The 15,971-nt window shown below is 54.6% G+C and overlaps 5 protein-coding genes across 5 annotated transcripts; 4 read left to right on the top strand and 1 right to left on the bottom strand.

The window, feature by feature from the left end:
- Positions 1 to 1,433: 1,433 nt before the first annotated feature.
- BBK36DRAFT_1129419 (hypothetical protein) lies at positions 1,434 to 1,894 on the top strand (the record flags this gene model as incomplete). Its single annotated transcript, XM_024891734.1, has 2 exons — positions 1,434 to 1,665; positions 1,737 to 1,894. The coding sequence occupies 2 exons, from the start codon at positions 1,434 to 1,436 to the stop codon at positions 1,892 to 1,894; spliced, it is 390 nt and encodes a 129-aa protein (XP_024745761.1).
- Positions 1,895 to 3,321: 1,427 nt separating this feature from the next.
- On the top strand, positions 3,322 to 7,295 carry BBK36DRAFT_1172630 (coenzyme A transferase; the record flags this gene model as incomplete). The annotated part of the gene is made up of 6 exons (XM_024895755.1): positions 3,322 to 3,381; positions 3,459 to 4,826; positions 4,905 to 5,006; positions 5,962 to 5,966; positions 6,104 to 7,132; positions 7,187 to 7,295. The coding sequence occupies 6 exons, from the start codon at positions 3,322 to 3,324 to the stop codon at positions 7,293 to 7,295; spliced, it is 2,673 nt and encodes an 890-aa protein (XP_024745760.1).
- Positions 7,296 to 8,671: 1,376 nt separating this feature from the next.
- On the top strand, positions 8,672 to 9,626 carry BBK36DRAFT_1185358 (hypothetical protein; the record flags this gene model as incomplete). Its single annotated transcript, XM_024896439.1, has 3 exons — positions 8,672 to 8,764; positions 8,866 to 9,414; positions 9,510 to 9,626. The coding sequence occupies 3 exons, from the start codon at positions 8,672 to 8,674 to the stop codon at positions 9,624 to 9,626; spliced, it is 759 nt and encodes a 252-aa protein (XP_024745759.1).
- A 748-nt stretch (positions 9,627 to 10,374) lies between these two features.
- BBK36DRAFT_1129140 (SURF6-domain-containing protein) lies at positions 10,375 to 12,386 on the top strand (the record flags this gene model as incomplete). The annotated part of the gene is made up of 3 exons (XM_024891708.1): positions 10,375 to 10,395; positions 10,518 to 10,601; positions 10,740 to 12,386. 3 exons carry the CDS (start codon positions 10,375 to 10,377, stop codon positions 12,384 to 12,386), a joined length of 1,752 nt encoding a protein of 583 aa, XP_024745758.1.
- A 1,015-nt stretch (positions 12,387 to 13,401) lies between these two features.
- BBK36DRAFT_1129509 (Golgi phospho protein 3) lies at positions 13,402 to 14,780 on the bottom strand (the record flags this gene model as incomplete). The annotated part of the gene is made up of 4 exons (XM_024891744.1): positions 13,402 to 13,491; positions 13,570 to 14,021; positions 14,192 to 14,438; positions 14,520 to 14,780. 4 exons carry the CDS (start codon positions 14,778 to 14,780, stop codon positions 13,402 to 13,404), a joined length of 1,050 nt encoding a protein of 349 aa, XP_024745757.1.
- Positions 14,781 to 15,971: the final 1,191 nt, after the last annotated feature.

Below are 15,971 nucleotides of genomic sequence, written 5' to 3'. Positions count from 1 at the left end.
ATAGTCGCGGGGCGATAAGCTGGCCGATAAGAGCTGGTATTTTCGTAAGAGGTCTAGCGTGGCCATCGGGACGTACCTATGTACTAAGGTAGTCGGCCAGGTGCTAAAATGGGCGCTTTACTTTGACGTTCTCTACAGTTTTCAACAAGTAATAGCACCTTGTGCAGCTCTACAGAGATTGATATAAGCTTAAGTGTGTAGTCTAGTTAGGACTTCTATTCTTCTCTCTTTCTCAACACAATTTTTGTAAATTTCCATTCGTCAAAGTTTACTCAAGCTTTATAAATTTCTTGGCTAAGGCACCCATATTAGTTCGCCCACTTCTGCGAATCCGAACCACTGAAGGATGCGATTAGAACCTGTTCGGGTTGGAAACTGCCTGTATTCAAGGAACTGAGATGAAACAGATGAGCACATTTACGAATGAGAAGACAATACTCGTCGTGGTAGCAAGTATGAAATTGCCATTGAAGAGGAGAGTCTCGACTTATATTGATGGCTTATGGGGAACATCCTCGGGAACCAACGTGGCCTTCGAGTAACTTTATAAGCGCCAGCATTGCTTGAGTTGCATATCACCGGATTGCTTGGCTGCAAACATTAATAAACGCCTATACTCCCGGTCGCCATCCTATTATAGCTTCTTGTATTTGGTTTGAGGTGTTTTCTCCGGTCATAAGAGCATTCAGTAAAGTTGGCTGCCTCTCAACTAAGTGGAGACGGATGAAGTTGCAAAGCGTGCTCTATGCAAGCCAGCGAAGCTCGCCTAAATCTCCTATTGCTTCGCCTCATACCCAGGGGTTAACATGGACACGATCCTGCCTATTACATCGAGCCACATTGAGTCATACGGTGAGGCTATGCATTATAGGCGTCCGCTACTATGCCACTGAAACTACCTTGTCAAATGTGACAACATTCACGATGGAGCTAAAGATACGAGCTTGGTGAAAGCCCGCTTCATAATCTCCATGTGTGAATGCAAGAACCTGCGGCATGAATTCACGAGACGGCCAAAGCTATGAGGAGCTGCGTGCTTTGTCTGAACGATTGTTGTCCACTTCAATTATGCCGCAGAAATGCAACAGATGCTTCACAGGGCTTCAAGCCTTGAAGCCGAGCTGCGAGAGAAGCAGCTTGTCAGTCGGCCAGGCAGATACTTGTGATAAGTAACCCGGTTCGTAGACAGGCTTCGTCAGGCAATGTGTACATACCGTTTCAGGACTCGTCATGCAGACCGGAGGATTAACCATCACGGGTTGTAAGGAGCGAGCTCAGCCGTCTCGGCATTCGCGAAGGCCGAGTCCCGCAAGAGATAGGGGCTATATATATTCGTCAAGAAACTACTTCAACGAACAATCAACAGAGAGATCAAAAAAAAGGGCTCCTTTTACAACCAACTTCAACGTCGTCAATTGCAGACACAACTCACCATGATTGACCATACCGTCATCGCAGTCCCCGAGGACAAGTTCAAGGAGTGCTTGGACCTGTACGTCAAGGCCTTCGAGCCTCTCGGATACCAGATCGCCTATCAGTTTGGCGAGTACACGGCCGGCCTTGGCTCACAGCTCGAACCTATCAAAGACTATAAGCTCGCTGACCTCTGGGTCAAGGGGGTGAAGGAGGGTGTTACCAAGACTCACCTTGCGCTCCGCGCCAAAGGTAAGAGGTCCAGAGTGGACTCAATGACTGGGTACTCGCCATGAAGATCTATGTTGACAACGGTTCCTTAGATCGAGCTGCGGTGGACGCCTTCCACGCGGCGGCCCTTTTGGCGGGAGGGACGGACAATGGAGCGCCGGGTCTGCGAGCGTATCATGCCAGTTATTATGCGGCGTTTGTGATTGATGCGGCGGGCAATAACATTGAAGTTGTGTGCCATACCCCTTAAGAGCTTGAGGCGCTTGAAAGCTGGAGCGTCACCTGAGAATTGGGAGCAAGAAGCGGGATGGTCCTAATTGTATGTAGTTGACATTACAAGCAGCGACAAGCCAGTCTTTGGAATCAATTGCGACTGAAGTGCTTTCGTCCTCGGGAGACCATGTGGCTCTGCTGAATCAGACCTTGGGCGGTATGTAAGCCGAGTGAAAAACACCCGCCGGCAACAAATGGCACTCTCCACATTTGGCCGAGGGGAGTTAAGGGCCGTCTTTTCGGAATCAGGCCCCATTGCCGAAGGCTGGCCAGGGACTCCATCTGTTCACGACGGATGGCAATCGAGATGGTGATAGAGGTTTGTGTAGTGTGTAGAATCTGGGGGAAAATGCAGCCTGAGGCACCTTATGTCATCTTGATCATGGCAAGTGCCTGATGGAAAGTGCATCCAGATCTTCTGCAGGCAGGTGCAGGGCTTGACAGCACGTGCCGCAAACATCACCGTCTTAGGGCATCACGCCTCTTCAACTGCCTGCGTCAAGCACCAATTTACTCTACACGAACAAACATGGAGATGAAATCCAATACTCAGCTTTGAAACTCCCCGTCAGCACCGCCGGATGAATCTTTACTCTCAGCAACGGGAATCGGAACGTGCTTCCGGGAAAAGCCATTTCCCGCTCCGCATGTGCCGACTGCTCTAACAAACGCCTGGGTCTGACTTCGGCTTCGGAAGCCGGGCCAGGAGCGTCTAGCTGAGAGACGGCGCAGTGGCTCATTAGATTCCGAACGCTGTTCCATTTGAGAACCGTCTCATCCGTATGCCTGAGCATTACAGCCGGTAGCGGGGGCTCCCTGTGGATTGACTCTGTTTGTCTGCGAATGTCATTGCGTTTGGAGCACCGACTGACATCAGAAGAATAGCAAAGCTGTTACTTTTCGTCAAGACGCTCAACGTCTATCAACCAGACGACATTGTTGTTTCGTACAAGTAGGTAATATGCAACTTACACGGAATCGTTCTCCGCGACCAACCCCATTCTCCATCTGTGTGGCTGCTCCCCCACACCCGCCCGCCGCCCCTATCCGATCCTTGCCACGGAACTGTCCCGCTATCCTGGCCTGGGTCCAGCTTCTCCTCACTCTAAATGCCCGAATCTGCTCTCCTGGCCATGCGGGGACTGGGCCTGCGGCAGTGGGTTCGGCCATTGACGGCTATTATACCGGCAAAAGCATCACACGCTCGGCGGCCTTCATAACGCGCCTGATGCCGTCACTGGTATCCGAAAGCGCTTCAGTCTGCGTTTAATTCCAGAATTTTCTTCTACAGCTACTCTTTGCGGTGTTCACATCTCTTTATAACTTTGCTTCTCGCCGCAGCAAAGCAGACACTGAGTTACGCCAGCTTCTGATACCCCAAGATCCAGCATCTACCCCTCCACAATGCCGTCTACAGCTCTGCGCCTGCGGACCCTCGGCGCCTTTGCGCGCCATGCGACAAACGTGAGTCTGGGAAACCAGTAGATTAGAAAAAATGACCGCGTCTCATGGAGTCAGAGCTGACATGGTTCACGCTCCAGCCCACTGCTGTCTTGTCCAGATCATTTTCTGCCACTGCCCGCCGAGCTGAGATCAACAAGGTGCTGCCGTCCGCCGCCGAGGCCATCAAGGACCTCAAGGCCAACTCGACGTTATTGTGCGGTGGATTCGGCCTTTGTGGCGTCCCCGATACTCTCATAGATGAGGTTCTCAAGAGGCCCGACATCACCGGCCTGACAGCCGTGTCAAACAATGCCGGCACCGACAGCTCTGGTCTCGGCAAGCTTCTCAAGACGAAGCAGGTCAAGAAGATGATTGCTAGCTACATTGGCGAAAACAAAACGTTCGAGACAATGTACCTCACCGGCCAGGTTGAGCTGGAGCTGACCCCCCAAGGAACCCTCGCAGAGCGTTGCGCAGCCGGTGGTAAGGGCATTCCTGCTTTCTACACACCCGCGGCCTTTGGAACCGTTGTCCAGACGGGCGATTTGCCGCTAAAGAATAAGCCCGACGGCTCACCGGACGTCTACTCTTACCCCAAGGATGTCAAGGTCTTCAACGGCAAGCCTTACCTCCTCGAAGAGAGCATTGCCGGCGATTATGCCTTTGTCAAGGCGTACAAGGCCGATAAGCTAGGCAACTGCCAGTTCCGCCTGGCGGCCAACAATTTCAATGGCGCCATGGGCCGCAACGCCAAAGTCACCATTGTCGAGGCCGAGCACATTGTCGAGCCAGGCGAGATCCCTCCCGAGGCCATCCACCTACCCGGCATCTACGTGAAGCGCGTGATCCAGAGCACTAGCCCCAAGAATATTGAGAAATACACGTGGGCCAAGGAGGATACCGATGCCGACGCCAAGGCCGTCCTGGGGACGGGCGAGACTGCGGCCAAGAGGGAGCGAATCGTCAAGCGAGCAGCCAAGGAGTTCAAGAACGGCATGTACGCCAACCTGGGCATTGGCATGCCCATGCTTGCGCCCGGCTTTGTCGGCCCCGAGGTCGAGGTGCAGCTGCAGTCTGAGAACGGTATTCTGGGCCTTGGCCCATACCCGAAGAAGGGCCAGGAGGACGCCGACCTGATCAATGCCGGAAAGGAGACGGTCACTCTGAAACCCGGCGCCGCAGTGTTTGGCAGCGAAGAGAGCTTCGGCATGATCCGCAGCGGCAGGATCAACCTGACCATCCTTGGTGCCATGCAGGTCAGCGCGACTGGCGACCTGGCCAACTGGATGTTGCCGGGCAAGGTCAAGGGCTTTGGAGGCGCCATGGACCTTGTGAGCAACCCCAGCGCCACCAAGGTCGTAGTCACCATGGAGCATACCGATAAGAAGGGCAACCCCAAGATTGTCAAGCAGTGCGCATTCCCGCTCACTGGCCGCGCGTGCGTTTCTAGAATCATTACCGAGCTGGTAAGTGTTTTTTCGTTCACCCTGTTGTTCGCCGTCCGTTTTCACGAGAGCCACACGCTAACATGCCTCTTTCTCTAGGGTGTTTTCGATGTCGACTTTGCCCACGGCCTGACTCTCATCGAGATCGCAGACGGAGTGACGGTAGACGAGATCAAGAGCAAGACGGAGGCGCCATTCACGGTCGCCGAGGACCTGAAGCCCATGCTATAGACGGTCGATGCTGATGGGATGCTGGGGTCATATCTGATGTAACACTACGAAGCAACGTGCTAATGTATATAATACCCAAAACCGGCGGGTTGTATGACCGATGGGATGCTGCATGAGCTTGCTGTGACTGGACACCAGCACAGGCGTTTGGGAGGAGATAGATTTAGGGTAGCGCTGGCTTATCTGCATGAATGAATGAAACACCTTGAAGGCGAGTATACTACTGTATGTAAACACCAGTGAAGGCAAAAATACGACTGTGCGTAAGCAACAGTGAAGGCTTCCATCGTTTCTGCAGCTTCAGTGCCATGGCTTGTTTGTAGCCCGTTGACTATCTGGACCAGAAACAAGCTGCCGCCTTTTGCGCCTTGCTGACACATCCCAGCAGAGCTGCACTGCCTTATAAGTTCATACCTTATCTAGTACAACTCACATGCGCCACCTCGAGGAAAGCTGCAACGATCAACTCGAAGCATCACGGGGCGCCTCTCCAGGTCTGGCCTGGCTGCAAAAGTGCCGCTTGGCTTGCCATTTATATATCTTCATTCACCCCATCACGCCCATCTCCCTTTGACTTACGCTCGTCTATCAGGCCTTCTTCATGTAGCATCGCCATTAGCCGTGCATCCATCTGTCGTGACCGGCTCTCTCCCAGTGGCATCGCGTGGCCATGAACACCTACGACCCATCCTCCGGCCAGGTCTATCGAGAATGGACAATCGCAGGCCGGATCAGCGCCACCTCAGACCATGACTGGTCACGGCAGCGGCCGTATCCCCTGTTCAAGCCTCGCGGCGCCCGAGGCCCGCGGTCTCTGATGGACATGGCCGTCAATGTCATCGCGGACAACATTGGAGACGTGTCGGAGGAGTTTCTCGGGGCGATGCCCATACAGCTTGTTTGGCGCATCTGGCGTTTTCTGGAGGCAAGGTTTGTTGGCCTTTTCACTCTACGGATGAAATGATTGAGCGGCAGCGACGAGCTCGATGAGAGCTGGGCTCGGCACGCTGCTGGTTTCTTCACGCAAAGCTCCATGCCAAAATGAGTTACTGACGAGCTACGTCTAGAGGTGTAAGCCTCCATGCTTGGAAACTGTTCTCGGCGTTGCTGCTACGTGAAGACGACGAGAAGAGCCTCGGGCTCTATCGATTTCGACAGCACATCTGCCATCCCAACGCGAGTGACCTCAAATGGTACACCACGCCGCTCACGTCTCTGCCGACGGAGTTCATCACCCACCTCGTGCTGAGCGGCGGCAGCGACTTTGCCGTCCATGACATGCTCAGCTTAGCAGACATGAAGAATCTAGGCGTGCTGGAGATCATCCAGCCGGCCGACGAGACGGGCGGTTACTTCCCGGATGTGAGCGACAACCTCATCCGCGGCTGGACGGAGACGGAGGATCCCTTTCCCATGCTGAGGATTCTGAGGATCTGGGGCGACCGATCAACTTCCAAGAACTGCCTGCGCTGGGTCGCCAAGTTTCCCTCATTAGCGCTGTTTGATGTTACGGGCTCTAAGAAAGGCTGGCACGACCCGATGGAAGAGGCAGCCGAAGCCGGCTGGAAGGTGACTGATCTCTCAGGTGGCTACGAGAATTCTTTGCTGAAAAACCTGATGCTGCTTGTCCCAGACGAACACGTCAACAAGACGCGAGACTCCATCAAGAGTGTCGACGCCGATTTGGTGACGCTCTGCAGCGATTCCCGGTGTGCCATCAAGTTTGTTCCCAATGGAGAGGCGCCCCCTCTCCTGGACTACCTCACCGACACGGGCAAGGTGTATCTGCCCTCGTGGGACCCGGACGCAGCGTCCAGAGAAGCGGGCGCTTGCCACGGCGTTGCTTTCGAGGCATGGGCCTTTTGGCTGTACTCGTTCCTCGGCCAGCTCAGCGGCGACACGGACATGGTGAACCAAGGCCTTCCCGTAGACAAGCAGGCCGTAGCCGGTCCGTTTGTGCTACCGTCGCGGCCCATGGCATGCCTGTTTCTAGGCCACAGCGGGCGAGGAGGCATCGCCTCGAAGCCGTCCTACGTGAGCCGGGGCTTGTTCTCGACGGCGCGGTACATCTTCACCCGCCGGATGGATGCGGGCCGGTACGCGAAAGAGAAATCCAATGGCCAAGGGGAGGAATACACCCACGGGCACAGGCCTCAGAAACTCAGTCATGCCTTCAGCGACGGGTTTCGAACGGCAAACCCGCGGCCGACGCAGAAGAGGAAGCAGCTGCACGAAATGCTGCAGTCGCTTTCTAGATGAGACATGGCAGCGGAATGATGGCGCATGGGCATGCGGATGAATGGCTGGCTAAATAAATGTAGCCATAGCATTGGATCTCCTCAAGATTTACGATTGACAAGCACGTCACACGGAAGCCGTTTCCCGGTATATAGAGTAGACGCCCAAAAAAAAGGGCAGCTTCCCAATCTCAACGTCGTCGTTGAGACAAGAGTATCAAGACGTAACAAGGTCAAGCAAGAAGGCATGTACCGCCGAAAAAATTTATCTATCCCAAACGCAACCCTCCGAAGAGGGGAGTATAGTAGGACAGAGGGTAAGTCAGCAGAAATTGTTCTATCCTCCAGTTTCCCCTCCAGGCGCATCCAAAGGTTGTCGAAAGCCAGAGTGAATTTGAAGGAATATTTCTAGTAGGTTTCACTGAGGAAAAAGAAAAAAGAAAAAAAGAGCAAAAAGTAAATCTGGTGAGGACGTTTTTATTCAGTCTGGTGTGGATTTTTTTTTTTTGGTGGAACGGAAAAACGTGGGTGCGGTGATGGGCAAGGGTTTTATGGCACAATGTACTGTACATGGACGTTCTGCGCTTTTGTTAGGCTTGAAGTTTTTTGTCAAGGGCACTTGTGGCTTTTTTTGTTGTCAGTCAATGTAATTTGAAGACTTGATTACCGGATTTTAGCATTCTATAGACTTGCATGTCTTCAAACCGAGAGAGTCATCACCATTGAGAGCGTCAGGATACCTAGGTACTTGCACGATACGATGACTGCAGATGTTAGAGCTTGGCCTCTGTGGTGGTTGCGGCCCAGTCGACCAATCGTCTCCCGTCGATTTCAACGCCTAAAGGGCCTGGTCTGCAACAAAGTACCTTAGTGCTACAACGCTACCTGCCCTGTCAAGGGTCCAACCCGAAGTCAGTTGATGGCAGTTGGACGAACAATCCTTGAAGCTTGTTGCAGGAGATGCTCAAGCGTCAATGTGCCAGCGATAATCTTTGTGAGTCATACAGCTGCACTACAGTGACGGACTCGACCAAAGAACCCTCCGAGGGACAAAGGAAGAACAGAATGAGAGTAGAGCTTTCAGAGGTTTGCTGTGTGTCTCTTGTGCAAGGTGAGCAAGGCTGAGGTGGGCGTGCAAGTACCGTACAAGTACCCCGCTACCCCGCCGCCGGGCCACTGGTGACTCGACGAGCGATTGTGATAAAGTTGTGCGCAGCCTCGAAGAAGCGCAAAGCCGCAGTTTGCCAGCTCGAAGCGCATCCATTTCCAACGCCTACACACACACTCTCTCTCCTTTTCTATCTTCCCACGAACAGACCCAGACGCACTCATACACGGCGCCTACGAAAAACGCACATCTTCTCGCTAAATAGCCCTTGACAATCTTCCCCATCCAACATGCCTGCTGGTGCTCCTGGATCGAGCTCGCGTGGCCGCGGCGGCAAGTTCCGAAAATTCACCAGAGGAGGCAAGTTCAACCACTACGTCCGAGTCTTTTGCTGCTATTTTTGCTTTGAACGAAAGCAAATGCGTGTTGCGCCGTTGCATCATGTGAGCTAACTCGAAACTCTGCGCCAAAACCAGGCGGCAAGCACTTCTCCCGCAATCTCCAGCCTATCGACTCCGAGGGCAATGCGGTGAGCATGTGGGGTGACGACGCCCAGGTCAACAGCGAGGAAGACGAGTCCGAGGAGTCGTCCGAAGAGGAGTCCGAGGAGGAAGACGAGAGCAAGCCGGCCGCCCAACTAGCCGCCGAGGCCGCCAACCGCGAAGACCGGAAAGCGCAGAAGAAGGCCCGGAAAGAGGCCGCGATAGCCAAGCAGAAGAGCCGCCAGGTCGAGGTCGGCGACATGCCCTCTTCAAGCGACGAGGAGAGCGACTTGGACCTGCCCGCCAACCCGAACCACTCTTCCTCGGCCCGCAAGCAGGCCTCCAAGGCCGCCGCGGACGTCGACGCCATCACCGAGGGCGTCAAGAAGCTGCCTGCCAGCCGGCGCGAGAGGGAAGCGGCCGAGGCGGCGGCCGCCAAGGAGAGGTACATGAAGCTGCATGCCGAGGGCAAGACGGACGAGGCCAAGGCGGATATTGCCCGCCTCAAGGCCATCCGTGCACAGCGCGAGGCTGATGCCGCTAGGAGACAGGTAAGACTTTTCCCTTTCGATTCAGAACTTTTGGCTCTCTACATGTTTTGTATCATTGCTACGATGGCTAACATGAGAACTTCCCCCCCTTATAGGCTGAGAAGGAAGAGAAGGAAGAGCGGGAGAGAGAGCGGAGGGCCGAAATCGAAGCCAGAGAGGCCAAGCTGCGAGCGGCGGCCCTTGGCCCGAAGAAGGCCAGCAAAAAGAAATAATCATCTTCTATGGCTTGGCTTTTGACGACCGCGGGCTAGATCTGGTTAGATGTTTCGCAATCCAAGAAGCCAAGGGGGTGTAATCGGACTGCCTGACGGGTACAGGTAGTTGGAGCTACTGAACATGGCCTTGTTAAAGTTGGTTCCGCCAGCTGTTCTGTCGCCATTATACGCGAGTTACTTGATGCTCTCGTGACCCCTGCTTCAGCTTGTCTTGATATCATGGCGCCTGAACGACGAGAGACTGCAGACTGCAGATAATCGTCATCAAATTCTCATTGAGATGTCCTAACACAGATCTTCAATGCTTTACCTGTATCAAAACTCGTGATGCCATATCTCATGAAATGTCCATCCCATAATTCGATTCAATATCATGAATCTCGGTTTTTGCAGCGCATGCGCGGTTCCGCTAGGCAAGTAGTAGTAGTAGTACCTGGCAAGTAGGCGGCTACCCCACAGCCAGATTCGCGGTACAGCTAAAGCGGAAAAAAAAATTGCGGACACCCCGAAAAATTCAGGAAAAGTTCCATCCCAGCAAGACAGTGGCAGGAAGAGAGGAAAAAAAAACATCACCTCACAACCAAGACCACCAGCGATTCCTCTGCACTTTTTCTACGTTGCTGGCTGCGGATTCAATCAGCCGCCCGTCGCCAGATTTCCCAAGTCTAGACGCCCTTCGTCGTTCGCATATTGTGATTCTTTCTCTGTGGATATACTGCGTTTCCTCACGATAACTGAAGCTACGATGGCGGATTCCTCGCTGCAGGTTCGTTTTTTCAAACCTCCGCTGCATTTGCTCAGCCCGACCGGTCGTTGCAAAGATGCACAGGCAAGGGAAGCTGGGCAAGGCGAGAATGCGCAAATCAATTCGCTGACATGGCTCGTTAGGATCGCCTGCGCGATCATGCCAAGGCGTTCGATGGCCTGCTGAGCCTGATCCCGGCCAAGATGTACTACGGCGAAGACACAAGCGTACGTTGACCGACTCCCGCCCTACCGAGTTCTTGCACTCTCCATTCAGTAGATTACCCAGACACCTGCTTGCTCGATGAGAAGATGCCGGTGAAGCTATTGGAAGGACCCAGGGCTGACGTTATCTCGACCTTGTAGGATCAATGGAAAAAGGAGAAGCAGACGAAACAGGAGGCCGCAGCCGCCCGCAGAGCCAAGCTAGACCCCGACAGCGCCTTGAACCGCAATGCCAAGGAAATCATGGACGAGCGAGCCAAGAACAAGCGGAAGCTGCGGGAGATGGAGCAGGACGACAACGAGCCCGAGGAGGCGTACGAGCCCATCGCTGGCGTCGAGACTGAGAAGCCCCTCGAAGGCTTGAAGCGGAAGAACCCTGACATGCCGCAGAAGAAGGCCAAGACCAACGGCGACGTGGAAGCCGAGGAGGGCAACGGTGAGGCTGAAGATGAGGCACGAGATGTTGAGGCTACGCCGAAGCTGTCAAGAAAAGAGGAGAAGCGAGCGGCGAAGCGGGAGAAAAAGGCTGAGAAGAAGGCCGAGAAGAAGATGAAGCAGGAGTCGGGCGAAGCAGCAGCAGCAGCAGCAACCCCAGCCAAGACGCCGGCCAAGACCCCAGTCAAGGGAGCCACCGAGACCACCACCACCACCAGCACGCCTGCGTCGAAGAAGCAGAAGAACAAGAAAGCGGCAAAGGAAGCAGCTACACCCTCAAAACCCCAGCCGACTCCATCGAAATCACAGAACGTTGATGTGAAAGCCTCTGACAAGGCGGAGGACGAGATCATGCAAGATCAGCAGGACGGCCTTGACCCCTCCCTAGACTTCTCTGGCCTGCAGAGAGAAGACGACGGCAGCGCTGTGTCGGCCCCCGACTCCGAACTACACTCTCCCACCTTTGACTCTACCGAGACTCCCAACGGCACCCAGCCCACATCAACAGAGCCCGCCAGCACCACCACATCCATCTCCGAAGTCGCCCCGTCAGAAAAGCCCAAGCACCTCAAGATCCCTGCAGACACAACCGCCCTGAGAGCTCGTCTTGCCGCCAAGATCGAGGCTCTCCGCGCGGCCAGAAAGGCCGACGGGACGAACGGCAAGCCCATTCGCACAAGGCAAGAGCTCATCGAGGCGAGGAGAGCAAAAGAAGCCCAGCGAAAGGCCCACAAGAAGGAGCTGCGGCAGCTGGCAAAGGAGGAGGCGCAGAAGAAGCGCGAGGAGGCGCTGGCGTCCAACTCGCCGGGCGTCATGAGCCCCAACGTCAGCCTCGACGACGCCGCCGCTCAGGGGTCCTTCGCCTTTGGGCGGGTGGCGTTTGCGGACGGCACGCAGATGTCGCACGACCTCGGCTACTTCCTCAACAGGGGCAAGAAGAAGGGGCCGTCGGACCCCAAGACGGCCCTGCTCAAGGTGCAGCACGAGAAGAAGCGCATCGAGGAGCTCGACGCGGAGAAGCGCCAGGACATTGAGGAGAAGGAGACGTGGCTCAACGCGCGGCGCCGCGCCGAGGGCGAGAAGATCCGCGACGACGAGGCCCTGCTCAAGAAGGCCGTGAAGCGCAAGGAGGCGGCCAAGAAGAAGAGCGAGAAGGCGTGGAAGGAGCGCGCGACGGGCGTCGCCCAGGCGCAGCGCGAGAAGCAGAAGAAGCGCGAGGAGAACATCAAGCAGCGGCGCGAGGACAAGCTGCTGCGGCGGTCGGGCAAGAAGAAGAAGGGCGGCGCCTCCAAGAAGAAGGGCGGCCGGCCCGGCTTTGAGGGGAGCTTTGGGGTGGGCGGGAAGCGCAAGTGATTGATGATTTGGGGGAATGATGGGATGTGGGAACGAACAAACGACGGGAAGACAAAGCTGGCACAAGTTCCTTTTATATCGTGTAATAATATTAGCCTTGGCCTGGGTCTACGTCTGTTCCTTTTGTCCCGAACATGTTTTTCTCGCACCTGCGTTTCATGACTCTCTCTTATCCGTCTTCGTGAGGGCTGTTTTCTCAGTGGTTTTGTTACTTCATTGCGTTTTTTCTCCGCCCCCATTTCCAGCATCAATGAGGAAACAAAACCTCCATACGCAAAGGCATACATGCATACATACAGACAAACTATGTCCTAGATCACCCAAGTTGTTTCCTTCATACATCCGTCCAGGCCTTTTTTCTCTCCCCCCACCTTTTCCATCCATGTCCCCCCTCCAACCTACAAGAAGCAGCAACAGTTTTTTTTTCAAGACCAAGTAAGAAAACAAGAAAAGAGAAAGAAAAAAATCGAATAAAATTAATAAGAAAAGAAAAATCACCATCTAGACAAACTCTCATTTCCCGAATCTCTCTCTCTCTCTCTCTGTTTTGGTTTGTTTCAGCCCCGCCTCCTTCTTTATAAGCTCCCCCCCTTCCATCTCATGATATGCCCCCCCTCGCCATCATCCTTTATGTGGTCGTATTTCGTACCAGCCGGTAAAAAGCCTCCAACAGCAGCAGAAAAAATAGCATGAACATAAACAAGAGGATGAATCCGCATCATTTTCCCTCTCCATCTTTCTCAAATAACGTGACAGCGAAGGCAAGATGTGGTCGGATATCAAGGGGGTTGTTTTTTTTTTCTTTTTCTTGCAATATTTTGAGAGCCCCCCGTTACGAAGGACGACAGAAGAAGGCGAGTGGTAGGGGCGAGTAGTGGGAATTTTTCAAGAGAGCTGTATCCGTGAATGGAAAGGCAATCGATGGGGAGCCTTTGGTCTTCTGTTGTCATCATCAAGCTCGAATTAGAAAAATGTATAGTGGTCGGTCGTCAGGAGCCTTTTTGTCGGGATTCGTTTATAGGAGCGAGTCGAGTCTGGTGAAGACGCTCAGGCAGGCAGCCACGATTTCGAGCTGCAGTTCTTTGTCCTTGGCCTTGTTCACCTCCTGTACCACATCCTCAATTAGCATAAACCGCCCCGTTGGCCCACAGTTTGTGTGTGTGTGTGTGCGTCGTCATCTCACCTCGGCAATGACCTGCGGGAGGTTGGCTCCGATGCCATTGCCCGTGGCCTTCTTTCCAAAGGGGAACTGGCTGTAGTCCGCCAGCAGCTCGTCCGTCTGCGCAAACGCCCGCTCCCGCGCCTCGTGGCCCAGCGAGGACAGCGCATTCTCCAGCACGTTGGCGGCGTAGGCGGCACACACCATGGCGACGGTGCGCAGGTAGCGGAACTCGAGGTTCTCGGGCAGGAACTGGCTGCCGTTGAGGACGACGGTGCGCTGGGTCAGGACGTTGCGCACGCGGCGGCGGATCTCCTCCTTTGCGCCGCCGTCGGCGACGGGGTGGGTGGCCATGTCGAAGAGAAGGAAGTTACGCTTCTCCGTCCGTAGGATGCCCTTGTCGACCAGGCCCTTGGCTAATCGTTCGCGGACCTGCTTGAGCTGGTATCCTATCTTCATCAGGTTCCAAGTCTCGCCTGGCTCAGAGCATTAGCCGCGGCACTGATTGCATGTACATATGGGTGAGATTGTTCGTTCTGTGTCAACGTCGCCGCCGTAGCAGCAGGAGGACAGCAGCAGCGTGAACGGGCAGTTGACATTTAAAAAAAAAAGGAGCTGGACGCGGGGCGGGGGAGGCAAAAAGTACCGCTCATCAGATCAATCCAGGAGCTGACGCTCATCTTCTCGCTCTGCTTCATCATCTTGAGCGCCTCGTCGAGCAGCACCTCGCCGGTGAGGGTATCGTCTATCACTTCAATGTTTCGGTCGGCCAAGGGGAACCGTCGCCGCGCCGGGTCCTTCTCCATGGCGATGCGCCCGCGGAACGCAAGCTCGAGCACGATGCATCCTCGAAGCGCGTACGAGATGTTGTCGTTCCAGAACGAGAGGTACCCCTGATGGCAGCAAATTAGCAAGGGCTCAGATTAGCAATTGGGTCTTATCCAGAGTCAGAGTTGCAGAGTATGACCGCGTACCTGCTTGTCCTTGAGGCCGAGCAGCAGCACCTCCTCCATCATGGTCAGCTTGGGCTGCTTGCTCCGCTCGGCCGACTCGCTGATGTCTCGGGGGTCAAAGGCAATCTTGTGGCCATTCTCGCCGCTCTCGTAGCTCGTCTCGGGGGCGCTGTCTCGAGCGTCCCGGGTCGAATTGGTCCTCGACACGCCGTTGCTGCTCTCGCCCTCGGTTCCAGCGCCGCCGCCGGCTCCACGGCGTCGCGTCAGGCCTGACGAGGACATGCTGGGCGTTCGGATGAGGCGTTGATTAGGGGAGGGATGCGCCGATTCTGGCAGAGCGGTCGTCGGTCGTCGATCGTCGAAGGAGCCCAGCCCCAGACCAGGCACGAGTCGGTGAGAAGCAGCGGTCGTTGAGGCAGCAGACGCGGGGTTCGAGCAGAATGCGAGTCAACAGTCAATGCCGCAAGAGAACGACGAGGAACGGACCGCAGGCCGATGGTGCACAGCGCGGTCACGCACGAGAAAGTTGCAGCTGTATCGGTACAAGTCCGCAGTATGGCTCAGGCAAATCTGCGAAAGGTCCACAGGCGTCTAAGCAGGAGAGACGAGGTCCCTTGTTCTGGTTGCTGCTGGTGGGCCGCGTCACTGATTGGGCCACTTGAGGCTCGGTGTCGCAGCAGGGATGGAGGGGGGGATTTTCCAGCGCCATGGAGGGCAGAAACAGCGCTAGACGGGACGCCTAGCCGCTGGATCAATAGGCCTGAGCCAACTGAATTGAGATGGGCTACGGAGCAGTGGCGCAACTTTTATTACGACGCCTCGAGAGAGCCATCAAGGGAGGGTGTTGGTGATACAAAGATTTTGGTGGCAATTGGGGAGCTGGAGTGGGAATTGATCAGAAATCATTGACCGAGTAGGCATAGTAGATCTATGATGACGAGCAAGCAAGGTTTCTTGGCTACTGATGTGGTCGGCCGTATCTCGTCTTAGAAGCGGGCTGTGTTGGAGAGGAGCAGATATCAGGACTCAATATGAGACAGGTGACGCGATGAGTACTAGGTCGATAGTATAAAGATGGGTGACGGAGACGCTCGCAGAGCTACGACTAATACAAGGCCGTGCCGTTCTGAACATGTCTCAGACACTGATAAAGTGTTGACTGCTCGTACAAGTTGCAGAGGTTGGAACTACGGAGTACGTGCACTGTATCGCAGCCTGGCACTCTGTATCGAGGTTACAGTTGAAGACGCAGCTATTCTATTTATACGCGTGTTGAGTAAGCCTGAGAGTAGAAAAAGAGTAACAAAGAGACGCTTCGCTAGTCGCATCAGTAGATGTTCCTCCCATGATTGGCACATACCTAGAAAGGTCGCTGAAAACAGCCTCAATCAACGACGTTGATGGCATCTCCATATCAACTTCAACTACCTATACAGTTACGGTCACAAGCCCAGGCAGGTGCGAATAAAAGCA

Source organism: Trichoderma citrinoviride (assembly GCF_003025115.1).
Source record: "Trichoderma citrinoviride strain TUCIM 6016 unplaced genomic scaffold BBK36scaffold_17, whole genome shotgun sequence".
NCBI classification, from domain to species: Eukaryota; Fungi; Ascomycota; class Sordariomycetes; order Hypocreales; family Hypocreaceae; genus Trichoderma; species Trichoderma citrinoviride.
The sequence above is the reverse complement of the archived record's forward strand: the minus strand, read 5'-3'. Positions and strand labels throughout refer to the sequence as shown.